The sequence below is a fragment of the Boleophthalmus pectinirostris genome, unplaced genomic scaffold (assembly GCF_026225935.1).
Source record: "Boleophthalmus pectinirostris isolate CB_2022bp ecotype Guang Dong unplaced genomic scaffold, ASM2622593v1 HiC_scaffold_704, whole genome shotgun sequence".
NCBI classification, from domain to species: domain Eukaryota; kingdom Metazoa; phylum Chordata; class Actinopteri; order Gobiiformes; family Gobiidae; genus Boleophthalmus; species Boleophthalmus pectinirostris.
The window spans coordinates 2,835-23,432 of record NW_026571478.1 but is presented as its reverse complement, the minus strand read 5'-3'; the positions used below and the strand labels follow the sequence as shown (position 1 = coordinate 23,432).

The 20,598-nt window shown below is 39.0% G+C and overlaps 4 protein-coding genes and 1 long non-coding RNA gene across 6 annotated transcripts; 1 reads left to right on the top strand and 4 right to left on the bottom strand.

Moving 5' to 3' along the window:
- Positions 1-685: 685 nt before the first annotated feature.
- faslg (Fas ligand (TNF superfamily, member 6)) lies at positions 686-5,746 on the bottom strand. The gene is made up of 5 exons (XM_020918885.2): positions 5,619-5,746; positions 2,952-3,197; positions 2,538-2,598; positions 2,372-2,440; positions 686-2,282 (listed from the first exon to the last, which is right to left on the bottom strand). The coding sequence occupies exons 2-5, from the start codon at positions 3,072-3,074 to the stop codon at positions 1,867-1,869; spliced, it is 669 nt and encodes a 222-aa protein (XP_020774544.2). The 5' UTR covers positions 3,075-3,197; positions 5,619-5,746; the 3' UTR covers positions 686-1,866.
- si:dkey-86e18.1 (uncharacterized protein LOC557342 homolog) lies at positions 5,639-7,722 on the bottom strand. Its single transcript, XM_020918903.2, has 5 exons — positions 7,561-7,722; positions 7,206-7,246; positions 7,043-7,117; positions 6,770-6,959; positions 5,639-6,138 (listed from the first exon to the last, which is right to left on the bottom strand). The coding sequence occupies exons 1-5, from the start codon at positions 7,625-7,627 to the stop codon at positions 5,639-5,641; spliced, it is 873 nt and encodes a 290-aa protein (XP_020774562.1). The 5' UTR covers positions 7,628-7,722.
- Positions 7,723-7,733: 11 nt separating this feature from the next.
- Positions 7,734-17,875, top strand: LOC129412230 (uncharacterized). The gene is made up of 3 exons (XR_008633615.1): positions 7,734-7,764; positions 8,443-8,594; positions 17,788-17,875. It is a non-coding gene; the product is annotated as an uncharacterized LOC129412230 (long non-coding RNA).
- On the bottom strand, positions 7,844-11,157 carry caiap (CARD- and ANK-containing Inflammasome Adaptor Protein). The gene is made up of 4 exons (XM_020918911.2): positions 10,006-11,157; positions 9,296-9,479; positions 8,909-9,131; positions 7,844-8,832 (listed from the first exon to the last, which is right to left on the bottom strand). The coding sequence occupies exons 1-4, from the start codon at positions 10,955-10,957 to the stop codon at positions 8,089-8,091; spliced, it is 2,103 nt and encodes a 700-aa protein (XP_020774570.1). The 5' UTR covers positions 10,958-11,157; the 3' UTR covers positions 7,844-8,088.
- Positions 13,285-15,227, bottom strand: jun (Jun proto-oncogene, AP-1 transcription factor subunit). Of its 2 annotated transcripts, none has more exons than XM_055165374.1 (2): positions 15,081-15,227; positions 13,285-14,915 (listed from the first exon to the last, which is right to left on the bottom strand). In XM_055165374.1, the coding sequence occupies exon 2, from the start codon at positions 14,913-14,915 to the stop codon at positions 13,953-13,955; it is 963 nt and encodes a 320-aa protein (XP_055021349.1). In that variant the 5' UTR covers positions 15,081-15,227; the 3' UTR covers positions 13,285-13,952. The 2 variants fall into 2 exon arrangements, with proteins under 2 accessions (XP_055021349.1, XP_055021350.1); XM_055165375.1 differs by having other exon boundaries at positions 13,285-14,870; positions 15,081-15,219.
- Positions 17,876-20,598: the final 2,723 nt, after the last annotated feature.

Sequence of the window (20,598 nt, the reverse complement as noted above, 5' to 3'; positions counted from 1 at the left end):
ATCACATATTGCCTACAGTTAGAAATAAAGTGCAAATGTTTTGTCATATTTGGGGACCATTTTGTAGGAAGGGCAGACTTGACACATTCATCAAATAAGTAAAGTAAAGTAAATCTATAACTGAATAATGTGGTGGTATAAACTTGTGCATTCTTTTCATATGTGGCTGTTTGGATAATTCCTTGGTGTATTTCTGCACATGCATGCAGTGGTAATATACACAATGGCAGTATTTTTTATTTACTTCTCAAGTGGTTTACATGTATTCAGCCCCACTATATGTAGTTTTATGTATTTCAGCATGTGTGTGTGGCAGATGTGGGGGTAAGGTGGATCATATGAAAAGCACGTTTGCTACTTGATTTATTGCTATTATTTTTCTTTAATTTATAACTCTAGATATTATTATTTGAATTTCCATGTTGTTAAGGGGGCAATGTGTGGGACTTTACTTGTGTTACTTTTTTGTGTTTATGTATTTTATTAAGGTTTATAATGAAAACCAAATAAATACACTGCTGAAAGAAATGCACTTCTCAGATTGTAAAAATGTACTTAAAGTTACCAGTAGATGGCAGATGTGAAACCTGTTCTCTCCTCCCCCATCCCCTCACCTGTGCTCCATGGTCCTGGGAGCTTTAATTCTACCATTTGATATTAGATTGGCTGACCAGACCTTGTATTTTCAAATAACTCCACTAGATGCTAGATGCCTTTTACAACTAACTTAATACATTTTTTAAATGTTTTAGGTTAAAGTTCAAATTCTTATTGAGGGGTTGTGGAGGAGCTGCAGACTTAATTAACAAGAAATCATGACTTTTATTTCCCTGATATATGATGTTGTTTGGTGGAAGGGAGCCTCTGTAAACACATTTAGGCCAACAAAAAAGTTTGAATAAGTCTGAATAATAATCAAAAAGAGTCCAAAGGAGTGGTGTAAATGCGTTCCCAATACTGTTGGTGCCCTTACCTGAGATCCATAATACAGACTTCTCCATTACTTTACTGTATACAAAACACAGAGATATCATTCTGGACTTAAAAGGCAATTGGTGACCCACAAACAGTAAGCCTACACTGGCATAGCAAATCTGAAAAAGGTTTATAACAAAAATCATATCTTGAATATGAAAAATTATGAAAAACAATGAAAACTGTTACAAGGGTTAAAAAATATATAAATCCTAATTTATTCATTCTGATTGCCAGTCCTTCTGTGCATTTGCAGGACCTTTCTTCAGATCAAAAGTGAAGTTGAAAGAGAACGTTGCTTTCCAGGACCCCTGAATGTTCACACAGGAAGGAAGAGCACGTCATAGCCAGAGCTCGGGGCCCTCTGTGTGGCTCTGTGGCTCCCTGCGGCTCCGTGTGGCTCTGTGGCTCCATGCCCAGCTGCACCTGAGGTGACGAGAAGAGCAGCGCTACACAGGAACAGTCAGTATTCATGTGGGTTGCACACCAATCTTGAAACCCCTAATCTACAAAAATGTGCTGATTAAGATGTGCAACTGTGGAAGCTGTAAATAATAAAAGCCAAACGTTTTTGGCATTTACAGATTTGTTTTGTAACACATTTCATTTTGTGACAACTCTAGATGTAACAAAAACAACAGAACATGAAATAAAACGAGGGACGGCTAAAGAAGTTTTAAATAAGATTATAGCACAGAAACATTTGCAAAATAAATATAATATGCTACAATATTATTAGTGTTTACAAACAAATCTAACTCTCAATTTCCATTTTTAAATGTATACAACATATATATTAATTTTCTCCAGACTCTACTCTCCTTTATTTCACAGAAATCTGTCCATCCTAAAGTCATTAATTAATTAAATGATCACTCTTGAAGCTGACCATCAGATCTTGTAGAGTCCAAAGAAGTTGGTATAATGTTCATGACTAAGTAAATGTGGGTCTGACACATTCACTAATACTCTGTCATCCTTTTGCAGCTGTAAAGCAGAGCCAAGGAAGCTGTCAGTGTTCCAAGCCCCCTGTTTTGAGGGGCAGAAACCCTTTCTGTGGGCCTTCATTAGGGTCAAAGGTGAATTGCGGCTGGATCTCCTCACAAACACAGTGTGCTCAAAGAAGAATGTGGAGAAGCAGGTTCCGAAGAGAAGCTCCACTCTGGAGTAAATGTAATACAGTCCTGTTTGATTCACCTGCAGAGCACTATCCTCCTCTCTGTAGGACACTCCTCCAGTGGTGAACGCCCGGCCCACATTTGGATCCCATCTTAATGTCTTTTGGATGGCACCGTTTTTATGATCCCCTGAAACATTATAAAATGTATCAGTGTCACTGATATGTATGACAGATATGGAAGTTAGTGCAGATTACAGATTCATTTTACAGCCTTACAAATAACATGAGCTGCTGGTCTCTCTTCATCCACTTTTTTATCTTCTTTCAGTGGAGGCTCATTCAAGCCTAAAGCACATATGGGTTATAATAATAATAATAATAATAATAATAATAATAATAATAATAATCATCATCATCTAAGTTTAAAACCAGACCTTCTTACCTATTTGCATCTGTGGTGCATTGATCATGTTCTCTGTGCTTCTGTTCAGCCCTTGGACCATCTAAAACACAAACGTTTGCATGAGTACAGACAACTCTACAGACATGTAGGTTTGGTTTTCATCAGACCAATCTTCAAAAAAAAAAAAAAAAAACTTCCTGTGGTAGTGGACTTGTGGCCGCTGGTGGAACATTTCTGTCATCTCTTTCATTTCTGAATGTCAGTGTGCAAATTAGATCAGAATTATGCAAAGGTGTGCATAACTTTCCGATACTACAAAAAAATTGATATACTTACCTACTCCTACCACCATACACCTTCAGTCTGATGCATATATTTTTGGTTTCAAAGCCTTGCACAAAGTATAAACAACCTTACATCACATAAAGTACATTAAATTCCCTCCTCCCTTACCTTTTTCATGTCTTTCAACTGTTTTTGCAAGTTCACGGTCCACACAACTCCTAGCCCCAGGCTTGCAAACACCAGTGCAAACAACAGTAGTACCACCCAGACCAGTCTGGAGCTGACCCCCATACAGCCACGACTTCTCGCAGGTCTCCTCACTGTTTCATGAGCTTGAGGGAAGGACCAGCAGGGTATCAGCTTTGGAGGAGCGCCATGTGGGCTAGGATGCCCCCCACCATCCACAATGAACACCTGTGGGTATGGGATGGTTTGGTCATAGGAGTGTTGAGAGCTCATGGTGCAGGTCTGATGGAGAGCAGATCAGAGAAGTGGTGCCTGTGAAGCATCTGGATGCAAGAAGTGTGTAGTATGAGCCTCTGCCTGTCTTAAAGAATTTGTCATCATGTTGGCCACCTCCCCCATGCCCCTCCCATGTATGACCAAAGATCTTAACTTTGATAAACAATTATCTCACATTAGATTATAAAATATTAGTTGAAAAGTTGCAATTCAAAAGCATTACTTCAACATTAAATTAATGTTTATTTCTCTTTTCAGTTTCTATTTTATCCTACCCTATCATAGTAGTCTGCTTTGCTGGCAGAAAACATGTAAATCTGTGCAAAAATGTATTCATTACAAATGTATTAATTAACAGTTACTACTTAATTTAAAAGTGCTCAACATTTTCGGTGAAGAGCTTTGATGCACAGAAAATGTAGGTCTGAATGAGGAAGTGAGAGACTTCCACTGACCACAAACAGAAATTCTAAAACATTTTGCCCCAAAACTGAACTTTGGCTACAAGAGACATACAGATCATAAATGTGACACAGTTTAATTCCTAACACAATATAACTCCTAACACTGGTCATACTGTTTGAGTAGACTGGGTCAATTACTTGTCAGAATCTTATGCCAAATCTGATTGCACATCTGTGTATTTATCACAGTAACTCACAATTTAAGTGTTAGTAAATAATGATACAGCAGTTTCAGTAGCAGACAAAAGTACTTTTGGTGGGAAGATATTGCTGCCACATGAAAAGCATTTATGTTTCAGCTTGCAAAGACAGATCAGCAGGAGTGATACTTGGCAAGTGGTGAGCATTAACCCCAACCTATACGTGAGCAAAGAGCTTACTGGAAACCTCCCCATTCACGATTTCATCAACTTAAAATATCTTAACTCTTACTGCACCTAACTGTTCTAAAGACTGTGGCTGGATCATTTTCCACTGTATGCCATTTAACATTCGAGTTAAACAGAGAAAATATTAGTTAACAATCCTGCAAGTCTAGTGGTTTTTGTTAAAGGGCATTGGTGTAACCACATAGGTGGGAGTTTGAGATGTGCACTGACTTTCTGTAGCAATCTAAAGTACAACATTATATAAAAAATACATTACCATATTTGATCGATGGTTATGACATTTTGAGTTAAGTTAAAGCATAAATTTTAGGACTAGTTTGTGAAAACCAAATCAGGATTTTTTTTTTTTAATGCAAAGACAAACATTTTTAAAACACACTAATACTTTTCTAACTTCTATAAAAACATGTTTTAATATAGCCTTGTTAAATTTGTATTGGTATACAGGAGCCAGTTATGCATTACTTGCTCTATTCTAATGAAAATCGTGTGCTTAAAATCTTTGAGTAGTAGAATTTTTTAGTCAAGACTTATGTCAGTTATAATGAAGTGTTACCCAGTTTTTCCAGACCCACTCTGAGAACAAGAGAAAACTAAGTACATCAGTGTCACAGGTTTAGTGCAACAAACCAAACCATAGAAATCACCTGCATCACTCGATGTTTCTGTTTCCCCGAAGTGTCGTGCTTAGGGCTGTCCTGCAGTAGTGCAGAGTGGGCTGAGGGTGTGGGGCTAACCAGCGCAAACTACCAACGAATGATGAATTCGTGGCTAAAATGAATCAGAGTGGGAGATAACTATCTTACCTGGGGTCGTTTTCTAGGTTTGTCTGTATAATGTGGTCAAAGCCACATTCATTGAGTTTCTTTATGGCTACATTTCTTAACACTGCAGATTTCTCGTTGGTTTTATTACTTCAAAATGGAAAACTGCCATTATGTAAATTTCTGCTGGATGTTATAAATTCTACTGACAAACTCTGTTGTATTTTATTACTTTTAATGCAGAGAAGTTTGGAACTTTAACCATAGGGTGGGTATCTTACACTATAACACACTATTCTAAATTATACGTTCACGATTTGAGAAAAGGATGCAAAATTTTATAAATGCTTTGTCTTGTTATTGGGGTAATTTAGCCACTATATGTTCTGTTAAATAAAACAAAATAAATAAATAAATACAAATCTGCATACCTTTATTTACTAGTCAAACTGTCAAAATAAAAACTTACTAAACCATGACCAACCTAACTCTATTTATTATACTCTACGTATTATATTTTTTATATATTGGTTGTATTTTAAATTCACTAAATGATTAAACACAGTGTCTTATATATAAAATGAAATAATCTCAGAACATTTCTTCATGACCCTTGCATATTTTATTGTCCCAATTTCACCAAAACATACTGTTACAAAGTGTGCTTTTAGGTGCTACCTTCAGGCTGAAGTGGACCATCAGGACATGGTTCTGTGTGCATGTTTGTGCGTGTGTGTGTGTATTTGCATCACTGACTGTGACATTATTGACTTGGGTTATCCTGGATTGTCTTCTTCATCTGAAGAGGAGTAACAGTCAAGCCCCAGTAGATACCCCCCCTGTGTGGCACACGTTGGTCTCGCTTTTACACACACAGGATATCTGCACTCATCGGATGTTGTGGATTCTTTCAGTCTTTGATTCTTATCTGTTAGGTTTTGGTGTTTGGAGGACGTCCCTGCAGAATTACCTAAATTCGGCAGACTTGCTTGCAAAACTCTGGCAAGATTGTTTGTTTCAGTCAACTCCAAAGCAGCAGATGGTCCCCTAAATGAAGCCACAGCCACTGCGAGCCGTGACTGGTCAAAAGAAAGAGGTAAATCCTGGTCTGAGCTGTCCAAATTAGGTGGAGCCTGGTCTATTGTCCTGGTTTCTGAGGTGTTCAGAAGTGCCTCTGCTGTAAATGTCTTTAGATGTCCTGTACAACTTGTCCCTCTGTTGTTGTCTCCATTTATTTCCCCACATCCTTCAATAAACGTTGCATGTGGCTTTTTAACTGAAAATCAAAGAGATAAAGAAGGTTATGAAAAACATATGAGTGAGTTTATGAAAAACTCATAGCTGTTTTATCAATGAATGACATGATTGTTCTCTTTCTGTTATTGATCACCTGCCTCTGTTAGGGAGAAGTGTAAAGGAATAAAAAGTACAACAGGCTACTACGGGAAAGGGGGACATTAGCTGAGCTGCTGTTCTGGACAACAGCAGTCACCCTCTCCATGAGTTGTGCTGAAACAGAAGAGCTCCTTCAGTAAAAGGCAGCTCTCACTCTACTGCTCCACAGATTGGCTCACGAGGTCTTTTTTACCCAGTGCTGTTCGACTTTATAATGCTCATGTAGGGGAGCAGGTGATCAGGAGTGAAGTCATTTACTGACTGTATTGTATTTGTATTTATCATTGCACAGCCCTATTTATGGTTTTCACGTATGAGTATTTTTAATGCCTATTGTAAATCTCAATTTTAAATATCTGTTGGTATGTCTGTAATGTATTTCAACTGGAAAACTGAATTTCCTTCAGGATTAAGTCTATCTGTCTGTCTCATAATTTTATGCACATAAAATATGTGCAGTGTTTTATTGTTGAACTTGGTAAAACTGGTAAGAAACATGAAAATGCACTGACCAGTGCAGTGTGAATCCTGCAGGTCAGCTCGTCTTTTGCAGTAGGCTCGAGGTGTCCAGGGCTGGTGCTTACACGATGGGTCAAGAACACGCAGTTTGGTAATAAAACTTTTATATTCTTTTTCCAAAGCTTCAATTTTAAGATGAAACTCTGCAATCTTCCTTTCTGGATAGTGAGTCAACTGGGACTGCTGGAATGTAAACAACAACCACACATCTTTATCAGTACAGTTAGTTCACATAATTAAGTAAATACGTGTACTGTAACTGTTACCTGCAAGTTATATTCTATTTCATTCTTTATACTGGGAATCCACTTTTTCACTGCAGTGGCAGTGTTAAGGGTATACTGTTGAGAAGGTGAGAAAACAAAACAGATGATGTGAAATAAATGTTTAGTCTCAATTTAAACCTTCTATAAATAGACATTTTATTACCAGTTTAGGTCTTGTCTCTCGTGCATCTTTGAGTCGCCCCTCTTAAAGCATATAAATGTTTAATTAATAAGACAAATGGCTGGAGAGCAAACAAAGGGTATAAGCTATAGAAAATAAGTGTGACTGTAGTTTGATGTGTTATAATTATCGGTATCTATTCATTTGTTACACGTTTATATAAGCAATGCTGAAAAAAAGATTAAATTGTCAAAATCAAAATGGAAAGTGAAGAGGCATGTATTTCTATGAGGAAGAGGCTACTAGCACAGGGTTAGCATAGATTGTTAGCAATTAGCATTCTCACTTCTCAGAGCATCAGAGCAAACAAAGGTCCACAGTACTAGATAGTCTTTACCTTCTCGTTCCTTCTGAAGCCACAGTCTGTTTAGCCGTCCTTGTTGTTTCTCTTCGTTTCTTGCCATATTGAACTTTAATACTTCAGTGCGTTAGCCACAAACACGAGCTACACGAAACCGAGAGCAAAACAAAACCACGTGACCGTGGAGCAGTCACCGTCACGTGAGACCAGACAGGCGCGAGCGTGGATCTCAACAAACATGTGAGTAAAGCAACGTTGTTTAAACTTAGTTTGCGTTGCTTTATTAACAGTGAACAATTTTGTGGCTTTATGGTTTTTTTTTTTTTTTTTTTTTTTTTTCATAACTGAAGGCAAATGTCTTTCACTCGTACAATCAAATGTGTTTTGTGTTTGTTGTGTGCTGGTATTTACAAAGATATATGTATTGGAACTGAACAGAGAAGATGTCAAATAATGCACAGATTTTGGCATTTCCAAAGCATAGACTCAAAGATTAAGTAAGTGTTAGCAAATCTACTCCAGCTATCTTATCTAATATATCAGTGAATCAATTTACATAATTCACTACTTCACTAAAAACATCTTTCTCTTCAATAAAGTTGCAATGTTCTCATGCTCTGGTGTGCCTCCATTCTGTGCTAGCTGCAGTACTGTCTTCCCCACACTGTTTATTGCCTGGAGATCAGCTTTCTTCATACGACTGCTGCCCTGTCCCCATTCCACCAGCCTCTTCACTGCTTCCTGATGCCCACCTCGCACTGCGCAGTGTAATGGGGTGTCTTTATTTTGGTCTGTGGAGTTGATCTTTGCACCAGCCTCTAGAAGCAGCGTAATTACATTGTCATGGCCTTTCTCCGCTGCAATGTGTAGTGGTGTTTTCTTCCATATATTCCTCTCATCTATGTTTTTCTTTTTCAGTGACTGTAAGAGAGCTGAAACGATGCTGACATGGCCTCCAGCTGCTGCGTAGTGCATAGGTGTACAGCCGTTCTTGTCTTTAGCCCCTGCCTTGGCTTTGTGGGACAACAATGAAGTCACATTTTGAAGTTTTCCCTCAGTTGCTGCGAGATGTAAGGCACTTCTCTTTTCATTATCAAGAGCATTTACATTAACCTTAAATGATAGCAACATGCTCACTATGTTGCTTTCTTTTGGAGCTATAGCCGCCCAGTGCAGAGCAGTTCTCCCGAGCTTGTCCTCTGCCTCAATTTTAGCCTTATTTTTTAGAAGATATGCTGTTATATCTTCATTTCCATGTTGACTGGCTACATGCAGTGGCGTGACTCCATCCTGGGCTGCTGAATTAATCTAAAATGACAATGAAGCCTTGTTAATTAAAAGAATATGTAGAGTTCTGTACTATAAATTACCTGATATCAATTACTTGAGCTCCAGCTGCCAGCAAAAGTTGAACAATGTCCGAGCTGGGTAACATTGCTGCCAGATGCAAAGGAGTCTGTGCTTTAGGGCCAATAGTGTCCAGGTTCACTCCCTTTTTTAGAAGCTCCTCCACTATGGGCACACTACCACTCTTTGCAGCCAAATGCAAGACTGACAAATGATCGGAAAGTAAAGCCTCTGGATTGGCCTGTTTCTCTAATAGGACTCTAGATTAAACAGAGAAGAATATAATTTTAACCCCACTTATAACTTTATTACCACCTGTCTCATGCATACAACTATACAAACAGTGATTTCCTTTTACTCATGGCTACATTTCCTACTGTTTTAATGTGCATAAAAGAGGTTAATGAGTTTTTCCAGCATTAACCTGAAGGCTTCTGAATGCCCCATCTCTGCAGATAGTAGAAGGGGAGTGTATCCTTGGTTGTCCAAGATGTTTACATTTCCTCCATTATCAATTAGTGTTAAGAGGGTTTTGTCTTTGTTCTGTCTCACGGTGGAGAAGACTGCAGAGTTTAGGTCCTCCTCACTCACTGCTTCTCTGGTGTTATCTGGTAAAAATGAAATGACAATGTATTAAAAAAATAGATTCAGTTCACTTTGCGCTCATTTTTAAAACACATTCACCCCACAGAATTAGTCGTTTTTAAACATAAACTCCCAGAGGATTATTTCATGTTAGGTTTCATACATTATATCACCAAAAATGCACCCATTACAACTTGCTAATTCTGACCAGATTTCAGATTTGATTGTAACATATTTAGCATATTTTGCCTACTTCAAAAACAACTCAAATAAATAATAACAGATCTGAGTTCAAGGCTGCAAATACCGGAGGAAATGTTAATTGATGTTCCAACCAAATAAACATCAATCTGAGTTCTTTGCTGCCTCTTGCACAAGACCTACACCTGCCTGTGCCCATGCTATCTACTTCCTTTACATTATCTATTTTAAAACAAGTGCTAAACCACATCTAAACATGATCTAAAAAGCCCTAGAAAAATACTGCACATCTCACACATCACATATTAAATGCTGACTTTAAAATATTACCAACACCAAAATACTCACCAAAAAGCATCTTTAAGACTGAACTGTGCTTTGTTGCTTCATTTATAATCTCATAATCTATCTTTGCCCCAGCTTTTAGAAGAGCAATGACAGCATTTTCATGGCCTTCTGCAACTGCATAAAATAATGCAGTTTTATTCTGACAATCTCTAGCTTCAATCTGTGCCCCATTTTCAACCAAACGCTCCACTTGATACCAGTCACCGTCCTGAGCAGCTCTGTGGAGGTTCATGGTATCTTTAACTGTATTTTCTGCAGTATCTTGTGTCAAAGTCTGTTCCTCCATTGCCTCAGTACTTCTAGTAGTCCCCAGGTTTTCAGCTTCTGGTTGGATAATTAGCTCTGCACTGGTTTGTGTCTTGGCATCAAAAGTGTACGTGTCATCATTTGTTATTTCTTCTGTTTTTCCAATCACTTCTAAATCAACAGGTTTTACTGGTTTGGTTATAGCGAGTTCCAGTTGTGGCACCTTGTTTTCTTTCTTGAAACTGCTTTCTTTCAAAACAAGCACAGCATTATTCCTTTGATTGACTGGTCTCTTCATAACTTCATGTATTATTTCCTGGTCCTGCTCTAGTAAATATCCAATCAGCTGCCTCCGTGCGTCTCGAATATGCTCATACACAGTCATTACATATTCACAGATTTGGTAATATAGCTCTGGTTCTGCCCTCATTAGACATGGATGAATAAACTTGCGACAGGCCCGTTCACCATTTGCTTCAATTACGTCTAAAATCCTTGAGTTTTGTTCATGCCGAGTTCTCATTGCTAAAATAATCGATTTCTTCTTTGATGTAAGAATGCCTTCTCTAACAGTGTGACCAAGCAGGTCAGCTGTGTTCAAAATCCCATAAATTAGATCCTTCCTCTTGGTCTGGAGAACATTGATGGCATAAGGATTGGCACCATGGTGAGCAGCTTTTTGAAGATTTTGAAACGTTGTAATCATTTTAAAATGATCAGTCTTCCTCAAAAGGTCCAACTGTACTTCTTGTGTCTTCTGTGTTTTGATTTATGCTTATTACCAAGTGAACCTCCAGGCAACTGCACTTCCTAAACCTGATCCTTGCATTGTTACAGAAATTCAAACACACGTGTTATGGTTCTCGCTGACAAATCACCAATCTCCAAATGGTCATCCGGCCATGATAGGCAAGGTGGAAAGTGTTTTGTATGGACACAACAGCAGCTTTCACTAGATGTTTGTAAAATCCTTCAGTCACCCAGGTAGAATCCATGGCAAAGTAGAAATTCAATTCAGTGTCAACTGGACAAAAGTTTTTTGATCAAATACACTTTGCAGCTCATCCAAGCTGCTTCTTCAGTTCAGAACTGAAGCATTTGCTAGAGCAACTGCAGCCCCACTGTGGGACCTGTTTTTGCTGCTGCATTAAAATCTTGTTATAACAGCAACTGTGCTGAAAAATGCATGATTACATTGTTTTTTTGGATATTCAGCCTTTATTGCTCACACATTCTGATACTGATCATTGTGAATTTATTTGATAAGACACTCAGCCTTAAAATAAGTGTATTATATAAGTGTATTGAAATCTCAAAAATATTATTTTTGGGCTATTTTTTTAATTCGTGAATGGCAGTTGACTCTTAATTGGTTAATTGTATGCGCATCTTTGTCACCGTGGGATAGTTGAGATTCCTTTAATAACTTAAACAGGATTTGCTCTTTTGTCGCAGCGTCGCCTCAATTCCCGTAAACCACGCCCCTGGGCTGTGACGTATATCTTCCGAGTTTGCCCTGTCCTTATATGGCAAGAGGGGCACCGCTTTCCGGAATGATGTCATGACGTCCCAATTTTTCAGCATTCAAATCAAAGCAGCCTAATTAAAAATGTCCGGCACTAAGTAGACTCAGTAACAATGCATGTTAATTATTGTTTGCCTCATAAATAATAACTACAAAACATCTGATTTTATTTTTCCATTTCATTTAGTAATTTCATTAAGTCGTTTCAAAAAGTGAGTTAAGCGACTCATAAGCCACATTTTATTTTAAGCATTCTATTCTTATCTAAATGTATTTTATAAGTTGAAATGGGCCATCACAAGTAGGCTTTGAATTGTTCGCTGTGTGTGTGTGTTTATAATTAATTTGCCTTTATAAAGTTATAACGACATTAATGTTTAAAGGTCCACTGCAGATCATTTATGAGCTCTGCGGCTCTAAACCAAAGATCCATGCTCTGAACTCACTCGCGTGTCATATCATGTCACGTCACTTCAGCACATGGGATAGAAAGCGCTTGTCTATGTCTCCCTCTAGTGTTCAGTTTACGACATGACCCTTTATAGTCTACCAACTTGCATGGCGGTTGTAATCGAAGTATTTTCCTAAAATAAAGAATGTGGATTGATTAAAACTGTAGCCTAAATTACACATTCTCTTTACGTTTTTAAATATGAATTATTTATTAAGCCTCTCACAATAACACGTTTTAAAGTTCAGTACATTGCTTAAGAAAATAGCCTAGAGGATAAACGATAATATTCAAACTAATTTATGCCACTGACTCAATAAGCCTAACGAAGGATTACACCCCACCCCCAAAATATATAATATGATTTAAAAACACAAACTGCAATAAAAAAAAAAGAAGAATTACTTAAATATATTTGTTTATATGTATCTATAAGTCAAAGACCTTATTTATTCAAAAATAACCAAATGTTCCCCACTACCATTAAGAACAAGACCCATGATAAATATTGACCCCCAAAATGTATTGTTCCATCTGTCATATATTGAATGATAAGTCGATATAGTAATTATGACGGGCCTACTATTTATTTATAATTTTGTTCATCATCATCCATAAGTTGCCACTATTCTACAACATTTAATGCTATACGCCCACTAATTAGCCTATTTCATACTATACTCGTGATCCTGATACTCGGCATGCTGTAGCCTTCTGTGTACACATTGGTCTTTGTGATTGATTTACCAGTGTCGGTTTTGTTTTTCTTTTATTGGACTGGGCTTTGTATTATAATATGCTTATAATAAGTGTATGAAACTTATTCACAACAAAGTTGTGACATCGTTATTTTATGCTGCAGCAGCCTCCCCATATCAAGCTTTGCCTTCACTTCAAACTATCATTGAACTGGTTCGATGGAGGCACTAATGGAATTTACCTGAAGGTATTGGGAACGCAGTTCTTAAAACGTGTTGCAACATGTTTAATTGTATGAGATTTTGACAGGGAGGGCACACCCACTTTACTGTCACACAAAAACACACAGGCAAGTTGCTTAATTTTCTGTCATTTATTTCCTTAAATATCAATAGGTTTCTGAAGTGCTCAGAAAAACATAAAAAAAATTATACAGATTTTGTTACAAATGGTAAACATAAGTACTCCAAGTTGATCTTATATATACATATAACAATGAGTGAAACCCCATTAAAGAAGTTAAGAAAAAAACAAGTAAATCTTGAAACTTTCTAACTTAATTTCTTACAATTAAGAAAAAGTACATTGTACTGTAAATCAGAAGTCAGGCAGCTTAAATGCAACTTTTCAGCTGTTAAACTTGACATCACAGCCGGACTGGGCTGAGGCCAATATGGCTATAAGAGTCTCTTTGAGGGATCTTAAATCCTCTAATACTGAAGTCCATGATGGTCAAGGTCCATGCAGGAGGACTTGGTCAAATAAAGTAAAACTCTGTCCAGTTTGGCGCGAAACAGAAACAGAAGAGTATCCTGCTTGTCCCCATGCCCCTCTGGTGCATGGGTACTGTCACTGTCCCGGGCCCCTCTCTGGGACGCACCCCTGGAGTGCGCGTGCACTCACTGAACTTAAAGTGCGAGCCCCGGTCCTGCCAGTGTCACGCCACATCGTCCCATCGGGAGAAGTGCCTCTCACTATCTCAGGAAGCGTTTGGATCAACTACAGTGTCCACTAGTGTCCTGCGGCTCAGAAGGTCTGGAGCTGCTGCGTCAACATGAGCTGGCAGCCGCTGTTCACGTGGTTCATCACTTTCTGTTTGAGCTGCGCCACTTGCTCCCGGAGCATGTTGGCCGTGGACGCCAGCTCGGAGTTCTGCGACTTGAGTGTCTTCACTTTGTCCTCCAGTCGTGAAATCCTCTCCAGCTTCCTTTTCCGGCACTTGGAAGCAGCGATACGGTTCCTCATGCGCTTCCTCTCGGCCTTAATGCGCTCCTGACTCTCCATGTCAATCGGGGAAAGAGGGGGGGTCTCCCCGGGCATCTCAGGCACGGTCTGGGGCTCCTCTTTGAGCGCAGTGATCCTCGGCAGCTGTCCGGAGGAGGGCTGTCCGTACATGGGAAGCTGAGGCGGAGCAGTGGAGAAGGACATGGTCGGGGCCGAGGTGGTATAGTTGGGCGCCGATACGGTGCTAATGGCCGGGTTAAACGTGTTCAAGTCCTCGTAGACGGGAGAGTCGGAGCGCATGGCAGAGTTATTATTGTACGTGGCGCCAGCCACAGAGGAAACCGGTGGCAGTGCATTGTTGACAGTGGCCTGGGCGGAGGTCACGTTAGTGTGAGCGGGCATGTGCTGGTGGTGAAGCTCAGCCAAGGCGCGCACAAACCCCTCGGCGAAGCCCTCCTGCTCGTCCGTCACATTCTTGGGGCAGATGAACTGCGTCGGGGTCGGTGTGGTTGTGATGAGTCCGTTGCTGGACTGGATAATAAGTCGCTCCAGCTCTGGGGAGGCCAGCTTGAGTAAACCCACGTCCGGAGAAGTGAGGATGTCGCTGGCTTTGGCCCGGAGGTGCGGCTTCAGAGAGGTGCCAGTCGGGTCCGACAGGTTCAGTGTCATGTTGTGTTTCAGAGCTTTGGGGTTGTTGTATCCGTAGCCCGAGCTGTCGAGCTGGGAGAAAGCGTTGAGTGAGTCGTCATAAAAAGTAGTTTCCATCTTGTTATACATAGAAAAAAACAAAAATGAATTGCCAATAAAAGTCTTATAGAGAACTTTTCGAGTCTTCTTAGTTTTCAGATGAAGTTTCCGAGCGTCCTCTTAGTTGGTAAAACTTCCAAACTTTGAAAGCGAGCTTTTTCCGATACAGAAAGACTGACTTACTTCTTTCAGCGGGAGACGTTTGTCGCTATCAGTTCAAAAGCCAAAGTATCCCGAGTTTTCCTTAGTGACTTCTCTACAGACACCTTGTCTCTGTGGTGCTCTCTCTGGCTCAAGTGTATACACTGAGCGCTTACAGCGTGGAGCGTACCTTATCTGCGGCCGCTGCCTCTCCAAAAATAGCCATGATGTCATGACGGCGCTCTCATTGGCTGGAGGGCGTGTCCACGGGCGGAGCTCGGACGTCAGATAAGGCGCGTTGCCTTGACGACCACCAGAAGATTCTGAGTCTCGCGGTGCATTGTGGGATGACGTAATGGTGAAAGGAGAGCGTCGCGCGGTGCATTGTGGGATGACGTATTGTTTTTGAATATCTGGTTACGCGCTTTACTGTCAGTGGTGGGACAGCCTGTGTGAGGACGCGAGCTCCAGCGGGGTCTCTTTTTCTCCTCGCTGCCCCTCAGAAGCGAACAGCTGGGCTCAAAACATCTGCTTTCTCTCACCAGCACAATTATAGTCATAGGACTAAACAGTTATTATGCTTTAGTAAACTCTTTACGCAGTAAGATTAAGGAAAACAACCAAACTGTTACACAATGTGCAACATTATATCATTATAATGTTCTTTATGGATCTATAAGTGGTCAAGGAAATTCAACCCTTTATAGTGTGACATTTTCAGACTTCTCATGGTTAGAAAAAAAAAATCAGCATAGAAATGCCTATGTCACATATTCATCACCTTTTAATTATTTGTCCCCCATGTCTGGCTATCAAAGGCTGATAGCCAGGAAACCTAAGAAACTTTGTCAGACATACTATCTCACCAAAATGTCTGAACATTTCTGCTCCTCTGAGTGATTTTTCCCTTTCTTGTCAGGCTTAGTAATTTGTGTAGTGCAGTCCATTGTCCCCTGCCCCATGGTCAGAAATCACTGCTGGTCTAATTGCAGAAGGTTAACGGGTGTATCTTACGTCTTCTCCAGTTCTGCTCACTGCCTCCGTCTGGGCCACTTTTTGCCCCTTCAGCTTTACGGCCCGGCATCCCCACTGCACCACCTCTAAAAATGTCTTCTCTGTGTGACGAGTAAATCAGTCCCCTGGCGCTGGTCTGCTTGAGGAGGCCCCTAAAGAGATGAACCAGATCATAAAACACTAACACAGCCTGACTTTTTATGACAGCTAATGTTGGCTTTATGCACTGTTGTATATGTCAAAATCACAAGATCAATAGTGTGGGATGTAATATGATATAATTGGTTGACTTAGCTGATCTTGAACATTTTGATTTAACCACTTATGATGATAGTGCCTTCAGCAAGGAGGAGCGTCCAGAACAAAAGAACTATAAATCAATTCTTTCAACCATAATCCTGTATTTAATCCTGTATTATATGCTTTAACTGTTTGTTTGTTTTTTGTTAGTTTTTGTATTAAGTTTTATTTGGGCTGTGAAGTAGATTCCTTTATATGTAGATTTAAAAAAAAAAAAAAAAAAAAAAAAAAATATATATATATATATATATATAATATATATATAAAATAAATATAATATATATATATATATATATATATAATATATATATATATATATATATATATATATATATATATATATATATATATTTCACTTGGTTAATTATTATTTATTTATGTCTCATTTCAATTCATTAATATATATTGCATTAAAGAGTATTTTGCTGCTCTTCATTTGAATGCAGCTTTGAGTGGCGATCAGTAAAACTATTGTCATACCATAACAATATAATAAAATGTGGATGCCCATTCATTTATATTTTTAGACCCACTGTCGAATGTTTCAATATGGAGTTAAGGCTCTGTTTCTCTTTTGGTTTCTATGTGTGAGGTCAAAACATGGTGGTAACCACAGTGTAGTCTCTGCCAAACTAATGTGCTTGGCCCATGCAGATGTATGGGCCATTTAGCTGGAACATACTGTATCCCATAGTGGATTAAACATTTCAGCAAAACAGCTTTTGGTTTACATTCATTCATTCATTTTTTTTATTTTTTTTTACTTATTATTATAATTTTTTTATGTTTCCATAACAAATCACAGCTATCACATATTGATTTCTGTTACAGTTAGAATTTGTGGACACAGTTACTTTTTAATCAAAGCATGGCACCGGCACAAATACATTATTGTAAGGTGAAGACTTTAATATGACAACATTTTTTAATTTTAGTTTCATCGAAAGTGCATGTTTTTCAGTTCCACTGACCAAGAAAAAAAACAAACATTTACTTTCACTTCTACCCAAAGTGATTTGATCCCTTAAGCACTCCCCTCCTGTCCTATCTCTTCTTTGATTCCTTCACTCTCATCTCAAGCCTATCAGTGACTCTCCAGACCTCAGGATTTCCCCCTTAAGGAAACGGGGACAATGCATTGTTTTAGCCACTCACCCAAATCTGTGGTGTTTGTCCATGTGCTCGACTTTGGTGAAGAAGTGCACAGTCGTACAGCACTTGGCATGTTCTGCTCTAAAGTGTCTTATCAAATCTGTATGACATGTACAATATGATACCAGTGTATCTACAGATTTGAGAAATGCTTGCAAGAACATGAATTATCACTGCTGAAATTTAGACAAATAATGTGGGAAAAAACTAGCAATACAAATTAACACATTTATTTAAGCTTTTCTTTATCTAATTTTGCATCCAACTCTCTTCTCTTATTCAGGACCACTTCAGAGAGCAGCAGTCAGGCACCTAGACTTTCTTGTCCTCCAACTCAAATCATTCTCTGGACAACTGCAAAACAACAGTGCATTCAGCAGATCCCTTGTCGACTAAAGGACCTGTTTCTGGTAGGGCCTATCAAACTCCCTCTAGTCAATAATATCAAACCTTTGGAGTCTCAAAAGCATAGTTATTGCTATACTTTAAAGAAAAACAGATTACATTACATTCTTATAGACAAGAATAAAGTGGGTGTAATTTTCTAATGTAAAAGAAAAGAGTGCTACGACAGAGCTGCTCTCCTGTTCTGATTTATGGTTCTGTATAAAGCCACTGTTCATTGGGTTTGATTATTACATGCCGCACAAAGTCTCTGAGTGATTTCTCATTGTTCTGCCCTTCACAATGACTGTTTGATGCCTGACAGTTTTTCAGCCTCTGTTTTAATTAATTTGCCCATAAAATGAACCACGATTCCCAGCAGCCACTCTGGCACCCTCAGTCTCACAAGATTTTATTAGCCTCGACAATTAATCGTCACCAACTACCAAAGTAATCACATCTGAGATATATTAGTTACAATCATATGGAATATCGATTGGTTCTGCTTGGTTTTGACCCTTTCAGCACACCGTAAGTCACTGGCCAATGACATCATTGAGAAAAGGTGGCACAGTGCAGCTACTGTCCTTATTTTCCTTTTTAAAGACACAGCTTCGCACAAACCAGTAAAAGCGATGCACGCACAGGCACTTGTTTGTGGCTGCTCGTTTTATTTGTTGTCTCAAACTAATTTAATTTGTGAGAGTGCGTCTGGCTCTCATTATGTAAATGAAATAGCCTCAGTTTAAAGAGCGGCATACAGACACATGAAGGCATAGGGTAAATGTGCTTTCTGACACATTTTGGTGGCTTTTCCTCACCCTCTCTCAGTGTTTGGGAGCTGTGTGCGCCTTCAGCTGTATCTGTAACAGGGCATCCAGTGTGTCGGGGGGAGAATGATCGATAGCTATTAAAACCCACCCGTCCTGAGAGCAGACGGACCACTGTGAGTCCAAATGTGCGAGTGTGGCCCGTGTTTGTTCAGGTGGACTATAGCTAACCTGTTCCACTCCATTTACTGCAGCTCAAGCTGGAGAAACTTACCCACGAGTTACGTATGTGTGCACTGTGCTTAGCCATATATCTGTGCGTTACTATTGTCTGTGTGACTGGCTGAGTGTCAGCCCATGTTTGGGTTTGCTGGTGCTTCTAGCTAAGCTTTTCAGAGCCAGTGAAAAGGACAAAAAGAGGGAGCAGGTGGAGATTGACAAGGGGCAGACATTGTTTGAATGTGATGTCTCGCAAACCTGAACTTCATTTTACTTTGCTGGAGAAATGTATGTATTATAATTGTTTTGCTATGGAACTAAAACACATGTTTAAAGTGCAAGGGTGGAAAAATGACACAAACTGCACTGCAACGGGTACAAATATTTTCAAGCATTCACAAAAATGGATACATACATTTATGGAGGCCTACACTTTGGCTGCTGCAGTTATGTGAACATGTACTTGCATATGAACTAATAGGAATCATAATCACTTATTTATTGCCAAGGGGAAATTATTTTAGTTAGAGACATATATTGCAGGACATATAATATAAAACATAAAAATAAAGTAACTGAATATGACTGATAACAGTTTCACATTTAAAACCTGACTCAGAACTTTGCAGAAATGTTTTTTTCTCCATATGATACGTGTTGTGAATCTGATCTGACCTAATGCAGCAGGAGATATTGAGAAATAAAATATTCACAACTGATTTTTGTCACGCACACAAACACACACACACGCACACACACACACACACACACACACACACACACACCCACGCACACACACTCGCTCTCACCTCCAACAGTAGTAGCAGTCTCCTGTGAGACAGCCACGAAACCGGAGCACCGATCAATACTGAGTGGTGTTCTGGTTTCAGCTGTGATGGTTGGCAGACTGATTAGATAGGATCATATAGCACTTTACACAGTAGTCAAATAGAGGTGTGTCCAATATCTGAAAAAATTACAAATATAGAAAAGCCCTAAGCTTTTTACAATGGTTTTAACAAGGATGAAAAATCTTGTGATTTTCCTGACAAGCATTTCAATGGCCTTCATGTTTATGTTTTAACAGTCAGATTCTGTTAAACGTTTACAATTTAAACATATCCAGGAGGTTTGAGCAAAGCTACCATCCACAATAGCATTTTCTTCTCATCAGAAGGCCATTTTGCTGTTAGCAGGGGGCATTTTATTATGTAAATGATGATAATCCTGACAGTTCAACTTAAATTGAATTAATGAATGGAAAGAAAAACCATAGCTAGTAAAAAATAGTGCCCATAGCGCAATTGTTGCCAGTTGAAACTGCTCCTACTACTATATCTTGCACTTAAGCTTTTATATCATCATGGAAACCAAGCCAGGCAAAGTTACTGGTCAATTCTGTGAAGAGGCACCCCGCTCACAGTAAGTATGAAATATCCATAGAAACAAGAAGGTAACAGATCCCCAACGAAAAGTTACATAGTGCACCTTTAAGCCAAAAATACTTCACAATTGTCTGGAATGAAGCATAGATTATTTAGTCTTTTCTTGAGTTGTTTTTCATTTTTTCAGTCTGTAACAAAATGGTACAAAATCCCCTACAACAGTCATGTGAATCAGACATCTTGATTCATTTTGTCCTCAAACCATTAATGGCCTCTCCTGACTTTGTTTACAAATCATAAAACAACTTTTGAGCAATACCATATTTATTTTATTTT